Genomic DNA, 25,055 nt, shown 5'->3' with positions numbered 1-25,055 from the left:
AGCAGTTTTGGTATATTTAGATATTTAGTCTTTAATATACACTGCCTCTGTCTTTTGGATGTATTTTGGAGGATGTTCTGAGTTTAATGGGAATGTGGCTCTTAGTATTTTAATATTATTTGCCATTTTGGTTATGCATAGTTCTTCATTTTTTCCCTGTGATACAAAAATTAATTTTATTTGTGTGAATAAATGGAAAGATGAACATAAACTTCACACATGGGGAGGAGGGCTCATTTTGTTCCTTCAAAGGATGTGAATCTAGATCTGCCTGAAATGTATAGTGACTACAGAGAGCAAAATTATGAACATATCTTTGTGGTTTGAATTAATGTTACTGATCTCATAAACTAATGGGTTCACTATATCTTTTTTTTTAAACCTTTTTTTTAATTTTTTAATTTTATTTATGATAGTTACCCAGAGAGAGAGAGAGAGAGGCAGAGACATAGGCAGAGGGAAAAGCAGGCTCCATGCACCGGGAGCCCGACATGGGATTCGATTCCGAGTCTCCAGGATAGCGCCCTGGGCCAAAGGCAGGCGCTAAACCGCTGCGCCACCCAGGGATCCTGGGTTCACTATATCTGCTTGTCTGTGGCCCCGCCTCTGACAGTCTCACTTGTCCAGAATATATCTAGAAAAACTTACACTCAAGAGCCTAAGAGAGTTGGTTGTAAAATAGACTTTCCATACAGGCCTCCAACCTCCACTTGTTAGTGGACGGAAGTGGGCTCTTTGCCAATGTATCTCTTTTCTTTTTAAAGGTTGCCACATCCTCTCCCACCCCAACGATTTCCATTGCAACCTTTATCTGTTTCCTCTTTGCCTAAGGCTGTGGTCACTGGGAGAGACAGAGTTATGCACCTCTGAGGGATGAATTAAGATCAGTGATTTATAATCTCTGTAATCTTTGGCATGTCTCCCTAATTGGAAATGGAAGTGGTCTCCACATGTGTTTTCTGGGGTTTCTGCTGATCGCTGGTCCAATTTTGCATGATGACCCCTGATACCCAGAACAGGCACTAAGGATCCCCCTGTGGGCTTTCTGGTAAGTATAGCCCCTGCTAGAGCAGATACTTTAATTTGCAGGTTTGGAATTGGCCACCTGGTTTGAGTGCAGAGACACATCTAACTAGCCTTGGGTGTGTGTGTGTGTGCATATGCATGTGCATGCACAGAGATAGGAAGAGGAGGATTGGATGCCTTTAGAAAGCTCAGGAGGTTCATAGCATGTTAGAGCTGGAAGGCCCCGTTAAGGTCACCTCACTTAGGGATTTCCTCTCAGGTGTCAGAGGTATCTCAGAGTGGTCCAGTCATCTCAAGAGGCCACTGTGTCAAGAAAAGGCTGCAGAATGAAGGTGGGTGGTTTTTCCTGCTTCCCAGCCCCCTAGCTTTTTTTCAACCTGGTTTCAAGTTCTCATTTAATAAATGAAACAACAGGGCTGGAATGCCTTGTTAATTGGGCAGCTGCTGGATCACCCTCTTTGCCATCCTTTAGATGTCCTGTCATGGGCTTCACAATATGTGTTCACCACTGCCTCTATTTTTCTTACTTTTCCACACCCTTAAGCCCGACTCTTTCTTCACCCTCCACAGATGCTGCATTTTCCTGACAGCATTGCAGGGACTGACTTCGGAGATCATGCATCTTCCTTCCTCTCTACCTCAATGTTTTTCTTCATGTTCACTTTTCCTCCCCCCCACCTTCCCCCCACCATCTTAGAGGAGGTTGTACCTCTCCACTTTTCTGAGGCAAACCCTTCCATGTGCCTATAACTCCACTCCTTTCCTTTTCTGCCAGGATCTCATCCCAGTTTGGGCTCACATATGTAATGGTTTCAACCATCCTTACCTACTCTTTTCCCATTACCCTGGCGGCAGTCTGAGGATAGGATGCATCTTTCTCATTTCTGTGTTCCCCTGGGCCTTGCGCGCAGGCATTTGACCTGACCAAGTCACACGGCCAGGTGTGGGCACAGCTGGATCTAGAATGCATTTCTCTTGATTCTTAGTTCAATGAGTTTTGGTGTTAATAATTAAGTGTCTGTGACCTATATAAGGTGCATTTTTCTCCAGTATGGACTAGGTTCTCTGGACTCACTTTTGCTTTGATGGAAATTACTTTAACCAGATAATTCTGCTACTTCCTCATCTAACTGAGAAGTCTCATCTTGCAAGCCAATTCTGGACTCACTTTTGCTTTGATGGAAATTACTTTAACCAGATAATTCTGCTACTTCCTCATCTAACTGAGAAGTCTCATCTTGCAAGCCAACTCCCAACTCTGATAGATTAGTCCTATTTTTTTCAAGTATGTGTTAAGAAGAGTTCTGAGGCTTATCAGAGGAAGTGTATCATGCTGGATTAGCAATGTCTTTTGGAGGAGGGGAGAGTTATAGCACAGGTGTTAGAGTTCCTCTATCCTAATGTGATGTTTGTACTTTGAAACATGGAAACAGATGTGCTCTTTCACCTCGTGCCCTTGGGGAAGTTTCTATGTGCTGATGGTCACATTTGGTGGTTAGGCACATCTCAAGATATGCAATTTGGGACGCCTGGGTGGCTCAGTGGTTGAGCGTCTGCTTTCGGCTCAGGGCGTGATCCCAGAGTTCTCGTATCAAGTCCCACATCAGGCTCCCTGCATGGAGCCTGCTTCTCCCTCTGCCCATGTCTCTGCCTTCTTTCTGTGTCTCTCATGAATAAATAAATAAAATCTTAAAAAAAAAAAGACATGCGATTCTTCTCTATGTGAGCCAAGCTGGACTATGCTGGGAGAACTGCAACCAACTAGCAGCCTCGGCCTCTCTGGCCTTTGCTCACTGAGTTAGAAAACACTTCATTCCAGTTCCAAATTCCACTTTTCTATAGTGAGAGGAGTGCTACGTCTTCCTGTTAGCTCCTTATGGGCTCTGAGGCCCGGATATCTGAAACCTTGCTTCTTTTCACTGTTCTTGATGGCTTTCTCATCAACACTTACTGTTCTTGTGCTCTTGAGCAGGAGGGGAAGCAGGAAGCTTGGAAGTGCTGATGCGAATACTTTCCTGGCCACGCCATGGGACTCACGGGGCTTCAGTGGCCCCAGTAGTGCCCCCAAGGCCCCCATCGGCCCAGGCCTTCTGCTTCCTCACCTCACTTTCCTCTCCAGGCTGGACTGTAACCCTGCTGAGGTTTGAGACTATTACTTTCTTTTGCTTAGGGCTTCAAAAAAGGCTCCAAACCCACATTCTTTACTTCCAATGGTTCTTGGCATAGATTGGGGCTGCCTGGAGAGCAGGACCTTGAGTAAAGAGCTCATCCTACACTGAGCCCTGTGTCACTTCACCTCAGATGGAGGAGGCCTGGGAACAGAAGCAGCTCCAAGTGGCTCTGTCTTATAGGCAGAGGCTGACATTCCTGCACTGCTGGGTTCGTACTTTTGTCCTGAACACCGAGGTCCCTGGCCTTGAGTCAGACCCTGTAGTTCTGCTCCTGCTCCCCTTGTTCTAGGCTTTCTTGGCATGTCCCAACCTCTCCGTTCCCTGCCACCCTTTGGGGGCATCTCTCTTGGCCCCAGATCAAGTTTGCGAGATGGCTCATACATTCCCCACCCAAGCTTAGGCTGTGCCCTGCTTCTTTGTTTTACGAATTTCAGAGGTCTTCCTGGCTCCCTGTTCAGCAGATGCTTCCAAGCCCTACCCCGCCACCGCCCCCCCCCCGCCCGTCCCGGCCCAGGGCGGTCAGTGTCATGGGAGAAATTCTACTTCTTTTCACATCCGTGCAGTCTTTCCCGACAGACACATCGCACAGCCCCGAGCCCCCCACTTACGGTGAATCTCCACAGCCCCCCGAGGTCGTCACTCCTCTCAAAGCATGTGGGCTCCAGTCCTTCCTCCAGGCAGCACTTGATGGAGGCCAGGCCACTGACCCCAGCTCCCACAATTGCAACCCGCTTGGCCATGTTCTCCTGTGTGGGGAAAGCAAAGCAGAGCTTTTTATTCACCAGTGGAAGCCCCACCCCATGCTTGGCTGCTCTAGCCAACCAGGAGAGAACCAGGGAGATGAAGAAATGTGAGAAATGTTCAGGCCACTTCTTTGCCCCTGTTCCTGGTGAGCTCCCACCCCCTCACTTGGAGCTGCTGCCCAATGTTAGCACGGTTGCTGCTGAGACAGAGGGGCTGAAACTGGACCTTTTAGTGGAGAGTTTTGCATCTGGACTGTGCTGCTGCCTCCAGCCTCCCTTCACTGACTCCAGAATGGCATAGAGTAGTGACCAGAATCACCTTGTCAAGCACGTTTTTTTAAATAAACATATGAAACCAGAGCTCAGATTGGTGTAGCGAACTGATGCAAGGCCACACAGCAGTGGTGAAGTGCAGTTGGGATTGGGAGCTGAGGCACCTTGGCCAATGTGGGTCCTGCTACGGCACTGCCCCTGGAGAGTCCCAGCCCTCTGGCGCTCCGTGGGCCTCAGCGCGGTCCATCCTCCTCCCACCCACAGCAGTGAACAGCTACCAGGGGAAGAGAGAGGCTGCTGTGTGTGGACAATCATCCCTCCCCTCCCCATCAGATACTGATTCACCCCAGGGAATGTGGCCCTGTCCCTACTGGCACAGGTGGAGGATCATCTGTTCTTGGGCCACATAAGAATGCTGATAGGCAATATAGCATAGTGGTTAAGCAAGCAGGCTCTGGCAGATTGCCCGGGTTAAAGTTCAGTTCTGTCGGTTACGGCTGTGTGATCTTGGGCAAGTTAGTTAACCTCCGCGCATCACAATAATGGAGAAAACAGTGGTCGGTTCCTTGCAGTGTTTGGTGAGAATCAAGTGAGTCAACACATGTCAGTTGATGTAGAGCTGTTCCTGACACATAGCAAATGCTCAATAGATATAAGTTATTATTACTGTAAAAACATTTCCCCAAATTGGTGTCCTCTCCTGCCTTTCCCATCAGTGAGCCTCTGCTCTTTTATTTCCTATACGGTCTGGTCAATATACACGTTTAACCCTAAATCATACAATTTTAGATGTGTTCACTAATACGTTTTTGTGACAATTTTATCTCCTCATGTTAGTGAGTTTTTAAAGCACATAGGTCACAGAGTAGATGCTGTTTTCTTGTTTCACAGATGAGATCTTTACACAAAACTGGATACACATATTTTGCTTTTTAGGATTGGGAACCTGAGAGAGGTAGCTCCACTATAGAGACGTCACCTGCTTGCTCTCTGCGATTGCTCCTATGGCCAGGGAGGCACTGGGAACATAATATAACAGATGCCCAAGCAATAGCTCTTGAATGAAAGGCCCATTTTTTTTTTCAAGTGTTCTTTAAATGTGTTGTAGGGCTGGTTGCTTCCCTGTAACAACTGGCTCCGATTGACTGGGGAAGAGCTGGTAAATTACCTTTAGGAGAAGTCATGCTCTGGATCCTAATGGACAACCTTATACAATTTTCCTCTTCCTGGGTTCTAGAGAAGTAAAGTGACCCTACATTTAGAGATGCAGCTGATGTAAAGCAATAAATGTAGGTGTTTTTTTTTTTTAATTTTTTATTTATGATAGTCACAGAGAGAGAGAGAGAGAGAGAGGCAGAGACACAGGCAGAGGAAGAAGCAGGCTCCATGCACCGGGAGCCTGACGTGGGATTCGATCCCGGGTCTCCAGGATCACGCCCTGGGCCAAAGGCAGGCACTAAACCGCTGCGCCACCCAGGGATCCCTAAATGTAGGTGTTGAGCCCAGACACATTTGTTTTAAATCCCTGCTCTATCAGCTTGGCGTATAGGAAAATACCCTCCTGGGGGAGCCTCACGCTCCTCATCTGTAGAATGGGACATAGTGCTATGCATTTCTGTGGGACATAGTAGGCATTCAAGGAAGAATATCCACTCTTATGAGAAAAATGACTCTAGGAAAGAAGGGGAGCATTGCACAGATAATACGATATTTGCAACTGTGTGCAGAAGCACGCTGGCCCTATAAAGACAGCAGGCCTGATGATAGCAAGATGCTCGTGTCCTTTGCAGGAGACCAGGAAACAAAGCAGTTTCCTTCTGTAAGGGGAGCATGTGGAGCCATTTCCAGTAGCTGGACTGAGAAAGAGGGTGGGGCAATTTCCCTAGTGTGGCTCCACTGAAACTAGACATCAGCAGGGAGAGAGATCTAACTTCCCTGGAGAGACGCTAGTCCATGGATATCTTGCCATGTATCCAGGGCAGTGTCCCAGGCAGGAAAAATGGGCTCTTGGTATAGCGAGAACCAGTGTGTACGTACGTTTCCTTGAGTAGGATGTTGTAGGTTCAGGGACATACTGCTGAATGGCAAAGGCAGGCGCTTCACCGACTGAGCCATCCAGATGCCCCCAACGTTCCCAATTTTTAACCATAGAGTTAGAAACTGCTGTTTTTTTTCCCCCCTGGGCATTTTATACTGCTTCCTCTACTTTAGAGAAGTAAAATGCAAATATATAATGTAGTGAAGTCAGATAGAGTGCTCATTTAAGTTTACTAGGATAATGTAGGGGGTCAGAACATGAGACTAGGCCTGCTATTTCCAAAATGATGCACAGAGGTGCTCTGATTAACTTAAAATATCAAGGAATGTACACGTTTATTGAGTATGGAGCAAAACTGGAGGTAGTTGATAGTTTTAATGCCAATTAGGATTGTGTTCCATTAGATGATGTCATCTCTTTTTTTTTTTTTTTTTTTTTTTTTTTATTATTATTTTTTTTTATTGGTGTTCAATTTACTAACATACAGAATAACACCCAGTGCCCGTCACCCATTCACTCCCACCCCCCGCCCTCCTCCCCTTCTACCACCCCTAGTTCGTTTCCCAGAGTTAGCAGTCTTTATGTTCTGTCTCCCTTTCTGATATTTCCCACACATTTCTTCTCCCTTCCCTTATTTTCCCTTTCACTATTATTTATATTCCCCAAATGAATGAGAACATATAATGTTTGTCCTTCTCCGACTGACTTACTTCACTCAGCATAATACCCTCCAGTTCCATCCACGTTGAAGCAAATGGTGGGTATTTGTCATTTCTAATAGCTGAGTAATATTCCATTGTATACATAAACCACATCTTCTTTATCCATTCATCTTTCGTTGGACACCGAGGCTCCTTCCACAGTTTGGCTATCGTGGCCATTGCTGCTAGAAACATCGGGGTGCAGGTGTCCCAGCGTTTCATTGCATTTGTATCTTTGGGGTAAATCCCCAACAGTGCAATTGCTGGGTCGTAGGGCAGGTATATTTTTAACTGTTTGAGGAACCTCCACACAGTTTTCCACAGTGGCTGCACCAGTTCACATTCCCACCAACAGTGTAAGAGGGTTCCCTTTTCTCCACATCCTCTCCAACATTTGTTGTTTCCTGCCTTGTTAATTTTTCCCATTCTCACTGGTGTGAGGTGGTATCTCATTGTGGTTTTGATTTGTATTTCCCTGATGGCAAGTGATGCAGAGCATTTTCTCATGTGCATGTTGGCCATGTCTATGTCTTCTTCTGTGAGATTTCTGTTCATGTCTTTTGCCCATTTCATGATTGGATAGTTTGTTTCTTTGGTGTTGAGTTTAATAAGTTCTTTATAGATCTTGGAAACTAGCCCTTTATCTGATATGTCATTTGCAAATATCTTCTCCCATTCTGTAGGTTGTCTTTGAGTTTTGTTGACTGTATCCTTTGCTGTGCAAAAGCTTCTTATCTTGATGAAGTCCCAATAGTTCATTTTTGCTTTTGTTTCTTTTGCCTTCGTGGATGTATCTTGCAAGAAGTTACTATGGCCGAGTTCAAAAAGGGTGTTGCCTGTGTTCTTCTCTAGGATTTTGATGGAATCTTGTCTCACATTTAGATCTTTCATCCATTTTGAGTTTATCTTTGTGTATGGTGAAAGAGAGTGGTCTAGTTTCATTCTTCTGCATGTGGATGTCCAATTTTCCCAGCACCGTTTATTGAAGAGACTGTCTTTCTTCCAATGGATAGTCTTTCCTCCTTTATCGAATATTAGTTGCCCATAAAGTTCAGGGTCCACTTCTGGATTCTCTATTCTGTTCCACTGATCTATGTGTCTGTTTTTGTGCCAGTACCACACTGTCTTGATGACCACAGCTTTGTAGTACAACCTGAAATCTGGCATTGTGATGCCCCCAGATATGGTTTTCTTTTTTAAAATTCCCCTGGCTATTCGGGGTCTTTTCTGATTCCACACAAATCTTAAAATAATTTGTTCTAACTCTCTGAAGAAAGTCCATGGTATTTTGATAGGGATTGCATTAAACGTGTATATTGCCCTGGGTAACATTGACATTTTCACAATATTAATTCTGCCAATCCATGAGCATGGAATATTTTTCCATCTCTTTGTGTCTTCCTCAATTTCTTTCAGAAGTGTTCTATAGTTTTGAGGGTATAGATCCTTTACATCTTTGGTGAGGTTTATTCCTAGGTATCTTATGCTTTTGGGTGCAATTGTAAATGGGATTGACTCCTTAATTTCTCTTTCTTCAGTCTCATTGTTAGTGTATAGAAATGCCACTGACTTCTGGGCATTGATTTTGTATCCTGCCACGCTACCGAATTGCTGTATGAGTTCTAGCAATCTTGGGGTGGAGACTTTTGGGTTTTCTATGTAGAGTATCATGTCATCGGCGAAGAGGGAGAGTTTGACTTCTTCTTTGCCAATTTGAATGCCTTTAATGTCTTTTTGTTGTCTGATTGCTGAGGCTAGGACTTCCAGTACTATGTTGAATAGCAGTGGTGAGAGTGGACATCCCTGTCTTGTTCCTGATCTTAGGGGAAAGGCTCCCAGTGCTTCCCCATTGAGAATGATATTTGCTGTGGGCTTTTCATAGATGGCTTTTAAGATGTCGAGGAATGTTCCCTCTATCCCTACACTCTGAAGAGTTTTGATCAGGAATGGACGCTGTATTTTGTCAAATGCTTTCTCTGCATCCAATGAGAGGATCATATGGTTCTTGGTTTTTCTCTTGCTGATATGATGAATCACATTGATTGTTTTACGGGTGTTGAACCAGCCTTGTGTCCCAGGGATAAATCCTACTTGGTCATGGTGAATAATTTTCTTAATGTACTGTTGGATCCTATTGGCCAGTATCTTGTTGAGAATTTTTGCATCCATGTTCATCAGGGATATTGGTCTGTAATTCTCCTTTTTGGCGGGGTCTTTGTCTGGCTTTGGAATTAAGGTGATGCTGGCTTCATAGAACGAATTTGGAAGTACTCCATCTCTTTCTATCTTTCCAAACAGCTTTAGGAGAATAGGTATGATTTCTTCTTTAAACGTTTGATAAAATTCTCCTGGGAAGCCATCTGGCCCTGGACTCTTGTGTCTTGGGAGGTTTTTGATGACTGCTTCAATTTCCTCCCTGGTTGTTCGCCTGTTCAGGTTTTCTATTTCTTCCTGTTCCAGTTTTGGTAGTTTGTGGCTTTCCAGGAATGCGTCCATTTCTTCTAGATTGCCTAATTTATTGGCGTATAGCTGTTCATAATAGGTTTTTAAAATCGTTTGTATTTCCTTGGTGTTGGTAGTGATCTCTCCTTTCTCATTCATGATTTTATTAATTTGAGTCTTCTCTCTCTTCTTTTTAATAAGGCTGGCTAATGGTTTATCTATCTTATTAATTCTTTCAAAGAACCAACTCCTGGTTCTGTTGATCTGTTCCACAGTTCTTCTGGTCTCGATTTCGTTGAGTTCTGCTCGAATCTTTATTAGCTCCCTTCTTCTCTTGGGTGTAGGATCTATTTGCTGTTTTTTCTCTAGCTCCTTTATGTGTAAGGTTAGCTTTTGTATTTGAGTTCTTTCCAGTTTTTGAATGGATGCTTGTATTGCGATGTATTTCCCCCTTAGGACTGCTTTTGCTGCATCCCAAAGATTTTGAACGGTTGTATCTTCATTCTCATTAGTTTCCATGAATCTTTTTAATTCTTCCTTAATTTCCTGGTTGACCCTTTTATCTTTTAGCAGGATGGTCCTTAACCTCCACGTGTTTGAGGTCCTTCCAAACTTCTTGTTGTGATTTAGTTCTAATTTCAAGGCATTATGGTCCGAGAATATGCAGGGGACAATCCCAATCTTTTGGTATCGGTTCAGACCCGATTTGTGACCCAATATGTGGTCTATTCTGGAGAAAGTTCCATGTGCGCTTGAGAAGAATGTGTATTCAGTTGAGTTTGGATGTAAAGTTCTGTAGATATCTGTGAAATCCATCTGGTCCAGTGTATCATTTAAAGCTCTCGTTTCTTTGGAGATGTTTTGCTTAGAAGACCTATCGAGTATAGAAAGAGCTAGATTGAAGTCACCAAGTATAAGTGTATTATTATCTAAGTATTTCTTCACTTTGGTTAATAATTGATTTATATATTTGGCAGCTCCCACATTTGGAGCATATATATTGAGGATTGTTAAGTCCTCTTGTTGAATAGATCCTTTAAGTATGATATAGTGTCCCTCTTCATCTCTCACTACAGTCTTTGGGGTAAATTTTAGTTTATCTGATATAAGGATGGCTACCCCTGCTTTCTTTTGAGGACCATTCGAATGGTAAATGGTTCTCCAACCTTTTATTTTCAGGCTGTAGGTGTCCTTCTGTCTAAAATGAGTCTCTTGTAGACAGCAAATAGATGGGTCCTGCTTTTTTATCCAGTCTGAAACCCTGCGCCTTTTGATGGGGTCATTAAGCCCGTTCACATTCAGAGTTACTATTGAGAGATATGAGTTTAGTGTCATCATGATATCTATTCAGTCTTTGTTTTTGTGGACTGTTCCACTGAACTTCTTCTTAAAGGGGAATTTTAAGAGGCCCCCTTAAAATTTCTTGCAGAGCTGGTTTGGAGGTCACATATTCTTTTAGTTGCTGCCTGTCTTGGAAGCTCTTTATCTCTCCTTCCATTTTGAATGAGAGCCTTGCTGGATAAAGTATTCTTGGTTGCATGTTCTTTTCATTTAGGACCCTGAATATATCCTGCCAGCCCTTTCTGGCCTGCCAGGTCTCTGTGGAGAGGTCTGCTGTTACCCTAATACTCCTCCCCATAAAAGTCAGGGATTTCTTGTCTCTTGCTGCTTTAAGGATCTTCTCCTTATCTTTGGAATTTGCAAGCTTCACAATTAAATGTCGAGGTGTTGAACGGTTTTTATTGATTTTAGGGGGGGATCTCTCTATTTCCTGGATCTGAATGCCTGTTTCCCTTCCCAGATTAGGAAAGTTTTCAGCTAGAATTTGTTCAAATACATATTCTGGCCCTCTGTCCCTTTCGGCGCCCTCGGGAACCCCAATTAAACGTAGGTTTTTCTTCCTCAGGCTGTCGTTTATTTCCCTTAATCTATCTTCATGGTCTTTTAATTGTTTGTCTCTTTTTTCCTCAGTTTCCCTCTTTGCTGTCAACTTGTCTTCTAGGTCACTCACTCGTTCTTCCACCTCGTTAACCCTCGTCGTTAGGACTTCTAGTTTGGATTGCATCTCATTCAATTGGTTTTTAATTTCTGCCTGATTAGCTCTAAATTCTGCAGTCATGAAGTCTCTTGAGTCCTTTATACTTTTTTCTAGAGCCACCAGTAGCTGTATAATAGTGCTTCTGAATTGGCTTTCTGACATTGAATTGTAATCCAGATTTTGTAACTCTGTGGGAGAGAGGACTGTTTCTGATTCTTTCTTTTGAGGTGAGGTTTTCCTTCTAGTCATTTTGCTCAGTGCAGAGTGGCCAAAAGCAAGTTGTATTGGGAAAAAGAGAAAAAGAGAGGAGAGAAAGAAGGAAAGAAAAGAGAGAGAGAAAAAAAAAGGGAAGAAAAAGAAAAAAAAAACGAAAAAAAAAAAAAAAAGAAGAAAAAGAGAAAGAAAAAGAAAGGAGAAAAAAAGGGGGTGGGGGAAGGAAACAAATCAAAAAGCAAAACAAAACAAAAACAAAAACAAAAACAAACAAACAAAAAAAGAACCACCGGGGAGTATCTTCTGATTCTGTGTTCTTTAAGTCCCTTGGCTTCTCCTGGAAGTTGTCAGTCTAGCTGGTGTTCTGGGGGAGGGGCCTGTTGTGCTGATTTTCAGGTGTTAGCAGTTGGGGGAGCTGCTGTGCCCCTGCCTGGTGCAGGGCTCGGTGGGGGTTGTTTACCCCGTGAGGCCGCAGGAGGAACAGCCCCAGTGGCGGGGCAGCTCTGGAAACCTGGATTCAGCTCCGGCAGGAACTCCGTCTGCAGGGCCTGGAGGCTCCGGGGCGGGGCCGCTGCTCTGCTCAGCTGGGGCAGGAGCGTCCTCGCTGTCCTGGGCCCTCCCGGCCTCTGCCTGTCCCGGGGGAGGCGGGATCCTGGGCTGTGTCCCGGCGCCCTGTGCTCCGGAGCCTGCGCTGGTGGATTCGCGCTCCCGGGCCGCGCAGCCCCCTCCGTGGAGCTGCCGCCCGAGCCCCTCCGAGCTGCTCCTGGAACCGCGCAGCCCCCTCCGCACGGAGCCTCTTCTTCTGCCCGAGCCCCTCCGAGCTGCTCCCGGGGCCCCGCAGCCCCCTCCGCGGAGCCGCCCCCGAGCCCCCCGAGCTGCTCCGGGTCCCGCCGTGCGCGCTGCAGCCCTTAGGGAGCTCGGCGCACTCTCCTGGGCGCGCAGTTGCTGTTACTGTCCCAGGGAGCCCGAGGGCATCCCCGCCCTCCTGGGTCCTGCTCCACCTCCCTGCGAGCCCCTTTCCGCCCGGGAAGGTCGGTGCAGCTCCTGCGTCTCCGGGACGGGGCTCTCCTGTCCTGGGGACACTCGCCCCGGCCTCAGCCCGGCTCCTCGCGGGCCCCTCCCCCTTGGAGGCCTTTGTTCCTTTATTTCTTTTTCCCCGTCTTCCTACCTTGATAGATGCGCGAACTCTTCTCACTGTAGCATTCCAGCTGGTCTCTCTTTAAATCTCAGGCCGAATTCATAGATTTTCAGGATAATTTGAAGGTTTTCTAGGTAGTTTGGTGGAGACAGGTGATTTGGAGACCCTACTCCTCCGCCATCTTGCTCCTCCTCGATGATGTCATCTCTTTGCAATGCTAGATTGCTGGCAGTTGCAATGTTAAAAGCAAGTACCACATGAAAGTTGGTTAAGGTGGAATGGGGAATGAAGGGATGATATCCCATCTGATTCCAAGGATTGAGAAGTTGTACGGTGCCTAGCAGGAGCATTCGCCTCATTATAAATAAGTGTGGTTATTCAAGGAAATAAAATGATTATTTTTCTTTCAATTTGTGTATTATTTTTCAAACAACTACAAAGACATAAGAACAGAAATACTTAATTTGTTTGTACCTGACTACTCATACACTATAGGGCCCCTTGAACCTAGACAGTTAGAGTCTTACCATCCAGATTTATTTTGTTTTGTTTTGTTTTATTTTATTATTTTATTTTTTACGATTATTTATTTGAGGGAGAAAGAGAGAGAATGAGTGGGGGAAGGGCAGAGGGAGAAGCAGACTCCCTGCAGAGCAGGGAACCAGATGTGAGACTGGATCCCAGGACTCTAGGATCATGACCTGAGCCGAAGGCAGACACTTAAACGACTGAAACACTCAGGCACCCTATTTTGCACCCTATTTTATTTTATTTTATTTTATTTTATTTTATTTTATTTTATTTTATTTATTTTATACTTTGCTTAAAATAAAATAATGTTATCTAGTAGAACACAGCCCTGATATTAATTTAATTTAATTTATTTTTTAAGTAGGTTCTGTGCCCAATATGGGACTCAAACTCATGACCTCAAGATCAAGAGTCATTTGCTTTACCAACTGAGCCAGCCAGGCATACTGGTTTATTGGCCTGGGGACCTTACCTATTGATATCAGGAAAATGCAAGTGAACCTATATCTGAGTCTAGCACTATATCAATTAACCAGTGTTTCTTAACTCTCTCTGGTGCAACTTACCTGTATGTTTCCTAGTGCTCCATCTCTACTAGTGCTGTCAGACTTACATCCAGCCCTTTATTTATACATTCCCCATCCCTCTCTTCCTCTTCCCTCTTCTCTCTGTCTGCCTGTCTCGCTTTCTTACACACACACACCATCTTGGCACAATGATACAATACACACACACACACACCATCTTGGCACAATGATACAATATCCTTAGGTAGGCTGTGCATTTCAGGACTAATCAGAGATAAGTAGAGTTAGTTGGATGGTTGGCAGTTAGAGGTGCTCAAGGGTACCTCCTTAGCCCCTGAGAACAGATGAACATAAACTGGTAAGAAACTCATGTCAGAGCAGTGCCATGCTCTGCTATTCCTGTTTCCCAGCCGCCATTCCCTGCCTCCTCAAGCCCATTCCTAACCACATATGAAAAATTCTGATAGGATTAAAATTTGTCAGTTACAAGGCCATAGACATTTCCTAGGCTGGAGGAGAAACGAAGAATAATAAAAGCTGGAGACTTAGTTTCTCAAAAAAGCAAAACAAACAAACAAACAACAACACAGCAGTTTCTAACCCTATAGTAAATCAGATGACATTAGACTATTTGTCTACAAAAGATTTCTAAAGCCTTCGAAATGTGTGGTAAATTCAGCTGGGGGTGGGATTAACAGTAGAGATCTGACAATAGAAACTCAAGAAACTTTGTCGTAGTGCCTAGAATGGAACACTTCTAACCACAGGAAGCACAGCAACATAAACTACGCAGATTCTAGAGAGGGGTTACCTCTCTCCGCACTTGTGCCAAATGTGATGATTTGGTAGGCCAACCTCCAAACTGTGTCTGACACCATGTTAGAAGGTATTATATTAACGGAAACATTTAATGAAAAATTACTGATTTCTCTAAGCATTATGAATCCAAGTTTTTCCCTTTTGATTCACTACTTAATAATCTACCAGCAGTGTACTTACCCGTGTATGGGGGAAGACTTGATAGTATCTGCCTTTAAGGTTCCTTGGTCCCTTTGCAAATGCGCAAGCTTTTAACACTGTCTGTACTTGGGGGCAGGGAATGATTGTTTAGTCCGTCCCAGGTCACAGACTGAGGAAGGGACACTCTGCGGAGGTGATTCTGTCCTGAAGCACAATAACAAAACAGAAAATGTCTGGGCCCTACCTCGGAAATTCAAAGAAATCAGAGATTATATCTGGTTATTTAGTTTGTGTACTTTATGTGTTTGGGATTCTGACAACCCCCTTCAGAGTTTGGACTCTGGAGCTAGCAGAAATTGGAATGAGTGAGCATGAGCCAGTGTCAGCCTGGGAGTCTCCAGCACACAGCATGAGTGGCATCTAAGAGATAAGAAATGTTATGTAGAATTTGGGACCTAAGGTTAATCGTTGTCTACATTTTAACTTGATTAATGGTAGCAGTGAAATGCTAAGAGAAATATTGACTAGTGGGTAATGATGTGGAGAACAAAGGAAAAATAAATGTAGAAAAATTAAATTTCCTTACAACTTACAGCCCATTGACAAGTGCTGGAGACAGGCAGAGGGACCTTCCTCCAGGAACTCAACTGCCTTGATCTTAATATTTGCTAGAGGCAAAATGTACCTTAGCTCAACATTAGACCACCTCCAGGATCCTGTAAGTCCTCTTTAACATATTAAAATGACCCTTTGGGGACACCTGGGTGGCTCAGTCTGTTAAGTGTCTGAATATTGATCTCAACTTAGGTTGTGAATTCAAGCCCCATGTTGGGCTCTGCACTAGGCATAAAGCCTACTTAAAAAAAATCCCTTTGGACATTTTCTTTATCTCTACCCCACAAGATATATGTTGGCAATAATCCTCCAAAAATATGACCCACTGATATACATGTGAAGGTTCCCATGACTAAGGTTTTACTAGACAGCAGTAAACGACCCCTCCACGTCCTGGAAACCTTGCTTCCAAATTCTTTAGAGACTTACACTCTCCTTACTCCCTTCCCAACTTGAAAGTATATAATCAGCCACTCCTCACAACCCTATGCAGCTCTTTCTGCCCACAGGTCCTGTCCTCATGCTTTAATAAAACCACCTTTTTTTGCACTGAAGATGTCTCATGAATTCTTTCTTGACTGTTTGCTCCCAGACCCGAACAATTTCACAATGGGTGACATGCCCTTTAGACCCACACTTGTCCCTGCAAAATAGAAATTAACTTAGGGAGTCACAGTAGCATCTTCATTGTTCATCAATTTCACTCTTCAGAGGGAGAAAATAAAATAAGACAATCATGTCAACAGCCGCTACACCAAAGATTCCTTTTTAAAGGTTTGATCCATTTCACATTTAGAGAGAATTGTTATTTTTAAACCATACATCACCCACATTGTCAAATTCATTTTTTAAAAAAGGTTATTTATTTATTTTTGAGAGAGCAAAAGAGGGAGGACACGGGGTAGAGTGAGAGGGAGAAGCAGACTCCCCGCTTAGCAGAGAGCCCGATGACTCTGAGATTGATCCCAGGACCCTGAGATTATGAAGGCAGACTCCTAACTGACTGAGCCACCAAGGCACCCCATTGAATTAATTTTAAAAAGCCTTTTAGGTACAGATGATTGCCCAGACATTTGGGAAATATAACAAATATATGGGCAGAGCATGACCTTTTGGTCCCAAGTCCTGGGTTCAAGTATTGTCTCTAAGAGTTGTTATCAGAGTAATCTTGGGAAAATTACATAACTTTTTAAAAATTAAGTTTCCTCAATTAAAATATAACATATAAGTCAGATGGCTGTCGAGGGGATGAGATGGGAGAAGCCAAGCAGAATCTTGTACATAGTAAACACTGTGTGTGGCTGTGATGATGGTGATGATGATGTCATTGCCAGGCCAGATAAGGTGTCTTGATTATTGACTCATAATATTGAAATGACTCCCACAGGCACAGAGAGTAAACTCCATGACAGATCGGTAAGACTGAATGAAGCAGGGGGAAGGTTCTGGAAGAATAAATCTCTTTTTCCTGATTTCCATTATAGTATAACCACACACTTAAAGCTCTGTATCCAGAGGACCTTTTGTATCACTGAGTCTGTTTGCTCATGAGGATTACCCTTTCCCTTATTTCTGGCTATTTAGGCTTGGCATGGAGACAGCATTGTTAGCTGTGTTGACTTCAGCTGTCTTCCTGAAGCGATGAAGATGATAATATTTGGATGATTTCAAAGCTAGTTTTTACTCAGAAAGTAATCCTTCTAAACTATTATTAGTTCAAGCATGTTTTTCAAATTATTAAAAAAACATTTTTTAAAAATATTTTATTTATTTATTTGAGAGAGAGAGAGGGAAAGAAAGTGAGCACAAGTGGAGGGAGGGGCACAGTGACAGAGAATCTTAAGCAGACTCTGTGCTGAGAGTAGAGTCTGACTCAGGGCTCTATCCCACCTTCCTGAGATCATGACCTGAGCCAAAACCAAGAGTCAGATGCTTAACCGATTGAGCCACCCAGGCGCCCCTCAAGCATGTTTTTAAAAGCCAAAAATATCTTTGACATCGAGCTGGGGACACCCACCTTAAGAGCTGGGGCTACAATTAGTGCCCAGAACCTTAGCACTCAGGCACTCACCTTGATACATACACGCATCTTTGGTAAACACGTAGTAGGTCCCCGGGCCTGACCAGGCATGTTGCTGACATCAGTAGAAACAAAGAACTTAAAATGTTGGTTGAGCATAAACATGATAATTTATCAGATTATCTCAGTTCCCAAAATTAGTAAGAGATTTGTAGTAATTAAAAACGAGAACACTGGCTTTCAGTGGCATCTTTTTCTGTTAATTTTAGTGCTTATTGTAAATTAGTTGTTCCTAAGGCCATGGGATAGGGAAAACTATCCAGTCCCCTTTTTGAAGTGGACCTATGCCCTAAGAAGCCAGATTGGTAGACAATACTGCTCTTCAGAAAATATTTTAGACTTTCTGCCTTCTGGGTACATGGTAAGATTGAACTTCTTGGTCTCTTAGTGTTTGGCTGGGAACATGTGACTAGTTCTGGTCAGCAAACTCTGAACCAAGGTAACACATGTCTTTTCTGGGCTCAGAGTGGTTAGTTGCCAGTATAAGACCCCAGAGCGCTTTGTCTTCAGTGTGGCAGCAGCTACGTTCAACAGGGCTGTTCCATTAGCCTGGATGCCTGAGTGACTCTGATGAGCAGAGTCTAACATGAAAGAGAAGGAATCTGTCTTATTTCAGGATTTTGAGATTTGAGGATTGGTTTTTAGGGCACCTTACCTACCTTCTATTGATGGATGCACTAGAGGGATGTTTCTGGCTCCTTCACTGTATTTCTAAATCATCTTCTGAAGTCTTCCTCTCTTACCCTGCTCCCCCCTCTCCCTTATCCCACTCTGATGTGTAGCTAGAGCTAGAGAATCTAAGAGTTGAAAGCGAACATAGAATTTACTTAGTTTTAGTCCCAGTTGTAAATTAGACTTACCCAGTACAATATTTTTTCTTTCTCCCACTAAAAACAAAGTTAAGAAAATCGGAAGTGCCTACCTATCATCTCCCACCTGCCAAACATTATCTATCTATCTATCTATCTATCTATCTATCTATCTATCTATCATCTATCTATCAAGGGGTTCCCTACCTAGATAGGTCTTCTCCAGCTTTCTAGATGGTGATTGATTGATTGATTATCTTAAGAGTGGGTAATTCCCTATGTGCCTTTCACATTGAGGTTGTTCTTTATTTGCAGAATAGTTGGACTGAATAGGGAGGCAGAGAGGGTACCATGCCTACTTAACACCAAGTGTTTTACTTGGAATGGGTCCTTTCTCTGCCAACAGTGGTGGATCAGTAACTCACATCTCTATCACATAAGGACTGGAACAAATGGCAGCTCCTTTCTTTTAGAGTCCCCTTCAAGTCTCTGTAGCTTGATGAGAATTTTGTGGGGATAGCCTACAGCAGTGAGTTGGAAACTGTCATATCACTCCAAGGTCTACCCTGTAACTGTCCAAGGGGTTTTTAATTAATGAGAAAAGCTTCCATGGTGACATATTTAGAAGAGTATAGTGTAGTATAGCGAAGCAGGAAGGACAGGGGCAAGGAATCAGAATCCTCTCATATTCTTATTTAGGGTACAAATAAGAATTACAAATAATCATACAAATGATTATTTAGGGTAATCATTCTTGTTTGCTTAACATACAAGGTCAGGTGAGATAATAATGTGATAATAACCTTGTAAGTTCTGCATAAGTCAGTGATCTAAACCTCCAAAGTTTGCATTGTTTTTTCTTGTTCATCTTGGTGTTCTCAGACACCATAGGGTGAGCACTCAACACGCCCTCAGTGAATGAATGAACTGCAGGCCAGCTCTTTGCTTGAGGAGGAATATCCAGGTTTCTCCATGATGTTATGAGTGTTGTGGGAATAAGGACTCCAAGTAGGTCCTTTGTATTTACACAAAATCTTTCTAAGGCTTAGGTGATGTGAAAACTTATTTGATGTATAATATATGTAACTTGCACAGCAGACAGGGTCACCCTGTTCCTAGGCACATGCTCCGAATGTCACAATCCTCTGCAGACTTTTGCTTCTTCATGGCCTTCTCCCTGTCTGCATTAACTCCCTGATTATACTGTTTCTGTTTTGCCCTATACCAGTGTAGGTACAGAGCTTAGCTCCTTCTGTATTCCATAAAAAGTTCACCTCCACCAAATATTGTTGTGTTTAATAACTTTACTGAAACTTTAGGGAGTCACAGGGAGAGGTTACATTGCTCCCTTCATGGCATTCTGCTATCTCACTGGCTTTGTTCTTCCTTTTTGTTCGTTTTTCTTTCTTTTTAATTGCACCTCACAATATTTTTAAAAAATATTTATTTATTTTTGTGAGAGAGAGAGAGAGAGAGAGTGGGAAGAGAGTGTGGACTCCAACAGGGTGCTCCATCTCACGACCTTGACTAAGATCATGATATGAGCTGAAATCAAGAGTCCAACACTTAACCAATTGAGCCACCCTGGCATCCCTTGTTCTTATTTTCTTTCTTTCTTTCCTTTCTTCCTCTTTTAAGTAACTTGAACATTTCTCTTTTCTCCTGCAGAACCCCATTCTGCTCAAACCTCAAGTCTCTCTTTTTTCCTCAGGCACTTGTGAAGATATATCTATTTCTTAAACAAATGCAGTCCCATTCTTATTTAGACATTTTAATACCTAAATTAATATAATATTTATTAATGTAGACATTAATATACTTTTATATCATCTTATCAGACATATTAAGAGCATTTGTGAATCTTTGACAACTTGTAGTTTTTAGTATTCTTGGGGGGTAAATTTTATTTTTGGTGTGTAGAGAGGGAACAGAAATGATTAAAATTACATTTTTATCTTGGATATAAGACAGACACTGAAAAACAAAGAATAAATGACTTTTTTCCAGTTCATTATCTGGTACACCATCATGTGCTGGCAGTAAAGCCCAGCTGGACTCACTTACAGGCCACATAACTTGGGAAGGTCATTTGACTCTACTGAGTTTCAATCTGCTGATGCATAATAAGGGTTTGAGGATTAAAGAAATAAAATTAAATTTTTTATAGCATCTACAACATAATAAATGATGAGTGAATGAGGGCTTTTAAATGTTTATCCCAGTTACTTAGGTTGTTAGAAGTAGTTCAGTACCAAGAGGAAGTAGTTGAAGTAGTTCAACAACAAGAGAAATTTATATCAATCACTTTCTATTGTCCAGCAGCACAAAGTACAGGAATGGCTAACAATAAAACTTTTTTTAAATGGTTGCAATTAAAATCCCTCTCCCAGGATATGTAGCATATAAAGATGGACAATGAGGTGTAAAAAGACAAGTTTTGGATACCCATCCACAAGGGTGAAGAAGCCAGTCCTTATGGTGGTGTGTTTGGTCTGTTAGTTGAAGAAACAGGGACATGACTGGCTATGTGGCCCTAAACAACGCCCAGTTTTCTTATCTGAGAGCATTCTGTTTATCCCTTCCATCCCTCAAATGACCCAGGGACTTGCAGTGATCCTTTGGTTCCAAAGTATAAATCCTATTATTGCATGATCCTGAAGAGTACTGAAATGTCCTAATCTATTTTCTAGAAGTTGGATTTGGTGGCTCCTAGGCACAAAGTTGTCATTTTTACCATTAATGCCAGCAAACATGATGCAAATGGTTTTCAGTCTAACCATTACCAAAAACTTGGCTATTGAGGAATTAGGATAGGGTTGTAGACTATTATATCTGATGGGTTTGGTGATCATCTGACCCCTCTTTTATGCTCAGGTGAGAAAACTAAATCCTAGAATACTGAGGTGAGTTTTCTAATTTGACAAAAGTAACTTAACAGTAGAAGGCAAGAGTATAAACATTATTGTAGAACAAAACCAAAGTGGTTTGGTAACAGAGAAGCAGAGGAGAGGTCTTCTGGCTTGGATGGGACTGAGGAAACCTTGATGGAGAATATCCTCTGACCTAGTATTGCAGGAAGGGTGGGGTCTCAACTGTTAGAGGCTGGGAAGCCATAGATAGTGTGAAGCAAAGCCAAGTGCTGCAGACTTTTTAGAATGGTAAGGCAGTGGTTAGGTGGAGAGCAGAATGGTGAGAGGTAGGGCTGGAAAGGTATGTTACAGCTAGTGTGGAGAATCCTGAATGACAAAAGAGGTGATAAGGAGCCACTGAAGTTTTCTGAGAAAAGGAGCAGGAAAGGATGGCACCACAGTATCTCTTTGTTGGTGGCCTCACAAACACCTTCAGGTGTAGACTTCTAGGAAACTGGAAGCTTTGGATTAAAGGGAAGACACACCTATGTCCTAGAGTTGGCTATGGAAGCAACAGATGACTAAGTAGGTAAATTAATTTAAAACCTGTAATTCATAGCCAAACTATGGAAAGAGCCCATATGTCTATTGACAGATGAATGGATAAAGAAGAAGATGTGGTATATATATATATAATGGAATATTACTCAGCCATCAAAAAGTGAGATCTTGCCATTTGCAACAATGTGGATGGAACTAGAGGATACTATGCTAAGTGAAATATGTCAGTCAGAGAAAGACAATTATCACATAATCTCACTCATATGTGGAATTTAAGAAACAAAATAGAGGATCACAGAGGACTTCACAAGGTGAAGTCAGGGAGACAAACCATAAGAGACTCTTAACTATAGGAAACAAACTGAGGGTTGCTGGAGGGGATATGGGTGGGAGGATGGGGTAACTGGGGGATGAACAGTAAGAAGGACACATGATGTAATGAGCACTGGGTATTATTTAAGACTGATTAATCACTGAACTCAATCTCTAAAACTAATAATACATTGTATGTTGATTAATTGAATTTAAATAAAATAGTATAATGTTATATGTCAATTATATCTCAATGAAAAAGATAAAGTTAATTGATCATATAAGTGTTGGTCAATTTCTGGATTCTCTATTCTCTTCCATTGGTATATATAGGTCTACCCTGATGCTAATACTATTTACTACTATAGCTTTACAATGAGTCTTGAAGTAAGTAGTGCAAGTCCTCTACCTTATTTTTTCCCCAAGATTTGAATTTCCATGTGATTTTTATTTTATTTTATTTTTTTACTCAGCACCCCTTGTCCCATGAAAATTTTAAAATCAGCTAGCAAAGTCTGATGATATTTTGGTTGGGATTGTGTTGATTCTGTAGATTAATTTGGAGAGAGTTGACATTTTCACATTAAGTTTTCTGATCCATTAGTATTGTATACCTCTTTAATTGAGTTTTCTTTAATTTCTTGCAATGCTTTGATGTTTTCATTGTACAGGTCTTGCAAATATTCTGTTAAATTCATCCCTAAGTATTTCATGTTTTTGGATGCTACTGTAAAGTTTAATTTTTCAATTTTGATTTTCAGTTGTTCATTGCTAACCCATAGAAATAGAATTGATTTTTTTTTTTAGAATTGATTTTTTAATATTGACCTTGTATCCTATGATATTGCTAAACTCAATTACTAGTTCTTGTAGATTTTGGTAGATTTAGGTTTTTCTTTGGACATCATCAAATCACTTGTAAATAGAATGTTTTATTTCTTTCTTTTACCCCCAGAAAGTAATAAAGCCTGTAATTCAATTAATTAAAAAATATAAAAATGATGTTATGAACCTGAGAATGTGCTTCCTGCATCTCTAAGCACAGGTTGCATAATTGACCAAAGGCTTTGCTGCTGTGCTTCAGATACATTGTTCTGCTTGTACTCAGGCCCACCTCTCAGAGCTGCTTCCAGCCAGACTGAGTATGGCAGAGAGGCTGAAGTGGATCATGCAGGACAGTCAGGATTCTTTGATGGTTTGAGGACTCCCCAGTGGCTCTGCTCCATCTCCCTTGGACTTCATAGCAGTCAGGGATGTTTCTACCCAAGCCTTCTTTTATCCCTTTTTCATTCAGAGGCAGACTTGCATTCATCTGTGGTGACTCTTCAGCCTCTTCCTGCACTTTCCCTATTTTCCCCCTCATACAGGCATTTTCCTTAATAAAACCTTACTTGTTTAATCTCATTTGGCATCTGACCTTGATTAAAAGAACCTAATCTCAGGAGACTTTGTTTAAAGTCTCATTGATCCATCATCTATCATATGGCAGATTGGACAAGAAAGTGAGTTATGTTCTATGTACACACATCTGCCTTCAAGAAACAGCCAACAGCTCTGCATTGGAGTTTGTGGGTCAGTAGCAGCACCTTCCAGCATGAAGGACCAGGTTTAAGGAAGGATCTTCCTTTGCCATCCTCACTGTAATGTGAACGCTGGATTCTTTCTGCTTAAGCTTTTGAAATCTTTATTATTAGAGATTTTGTTCCATGACACAATTCAAGAGGTTTATTTTAAAAATATCTATTTTTCCTGTAAAGAGCAAATGAGACATATTTGGTTTTTCGTAAGAAAAACCAAGCTATCATAGAGAGAAAGGTGGTTAAAATAAAAGGTTAGTAAAAGGACCATTATGGGGAGAGATTTGGGAGGAAGGTGACAACCAGTTCACATCCTTTACAGGAGAAGAACATGATAACCTGCAGCAAGAAGTACCAAGGCTGAACCCCAGGGGCAATTTGGCCCTGAGGAATGGAAAAAGTCATGGACTGATCTCTAAAGCAGGTTTTCTTTTTTTGGAGACATATGAAACCAATGTCTCAAATTTAATGTGCACAGGAATCTTCTAGGAAGCTTGTCAAGATTGGAGATTCCAGCAGAGACTCTCATTCAGTAGGTCTGAATTATTACTGCACTTATATTTAAAACTGCACTTCTGTAAGCTCTCCGAGATATTCTGATGCATATATTCTGTGGGTCATGGTTTGGAACAAACTAACCTAGGTGGTTTGTCTGGGATATTTTCCTGATTCAGGGTGTATAGAGGCAGAAAAAGAAACTTGAATGTGTCATCCTTAGTCAATCTCAGAGTCTGGAAATGAACTATTTATGTTTTTTAAAAATAGAATAGTTGGAAAGATTTCAATAGGTCAACCTTTTTCTATAATTTTCAAGGTTATACATGTAATAATAATTCTGTCCTAATGGAGCTATTTTCCTCCACTGATTCAGTATCAACCTGACACTTGTTTCCCAATCTAGTCCACTGTAGGATAATAACCATAGTTAGTTCCCTGGGTAGTGAGAATGATGAATGAGGCAAGTTATGAAAAATAATTAGGACAATGGTTTGGATATTACAAAGTAGGGATAGGCAAACTTACTCTATGAAGGGCCAGATAGTAAATATTTTAGGTCTTGTGAGTCACACTGTTTTTGTTGCAACTACTTACCTCTGCCATTATAGCTTGCAAGCAGCCACAGACCATAAATGTATGTTGTGGCTGTTCCAATAACAGCCACAAGTTCCAATAAAACTTTATTTACAGAAATATGTAGTGCTCTGCATTTAACCCACAGACAACAGTTCACCTGTTCTAGCCACACAGGCTTTCAATTTATTATTATTATCAATATTATTTTTATCAATAATAAAATGGCTTTCTGCATCATATTGCAAGCCATATATTGCAAGCCATAATGGCTGGCAAATAATTTTAATAATTAGCAAAGTAATCAGTTTTTAGTCAAGAAGTATATATACCATCTGCAATTTTTTCAAAGAAAACTGCCCATAGGACAATGAAAAATT

At 42.0% G+C, this 25,055-nt stretch overlaps 1 protein-coding gene and 2 long non-coding RNA genes across 3 annotated transcripts in view; 2 read left to right on the top strand and 1 right to left on the bottom strand.

Annotated features, from left to right (window-relative positions):
- The window catches only part of FMO1 (flavin containing dimethylaniline monoxygenase 1), a 29,807-nt gene extending 14,812 nt beyond the window's left edge, over window positions 1-14,995 (bottom strand). The window contains exons 1-2 of the mRNA XM_077901658.1: window positions 14,841-14,995; window positions 3,806-3,943 (exon numbers count right to left, since the gene is read on the bottom strand). Of these exons, the coding sequence (XP_077757784.1) occupies window positions 3,806-3,937 (132 nt within the window). The 5' untranslated portion in view covers window positions 3,938-3,943; window positions 14,841-14,995. The remainder of the gene's footprint in view (window positions 1-3,805; window positions 3,944-14,840) is intronic.
- Window positions 1-25,055, top strand: part of LOC144316139 (uncharacterized) — a 339,579-nt gene that overhangs the window by 136,286 nt on the left and 178,238 nt on the right. The gene's annotated exons all lie outside the window — the stretch shown is intronic.
- LOC144316140 (uncharacterized) overlaps window positions 1-25,055 on the top strand; it is a 162,486-nt gene that overhangs the window by 128,856 nt on the left and 8,575 nt on the right. The window lies entirely within an intron of this gene.

This window comes from Canis aureus, chromosome 6 (assembly GCF_053574225.1).
Source record: "Canis aureus isolate CA01 chromosome 6, VMU_Caureus_v.1.0, whole genome shotgun sequence".
Lineage (NCBI taxonomy): Eukaryota > Metazoa > Chordata > Mammalia > Carnivora > Canidae > Canis > Canis aureus.
Note: the sequence above shows the minus strand (reverse complement) of the source record. Positions and strands in the feature narration are given on the sequence as shown.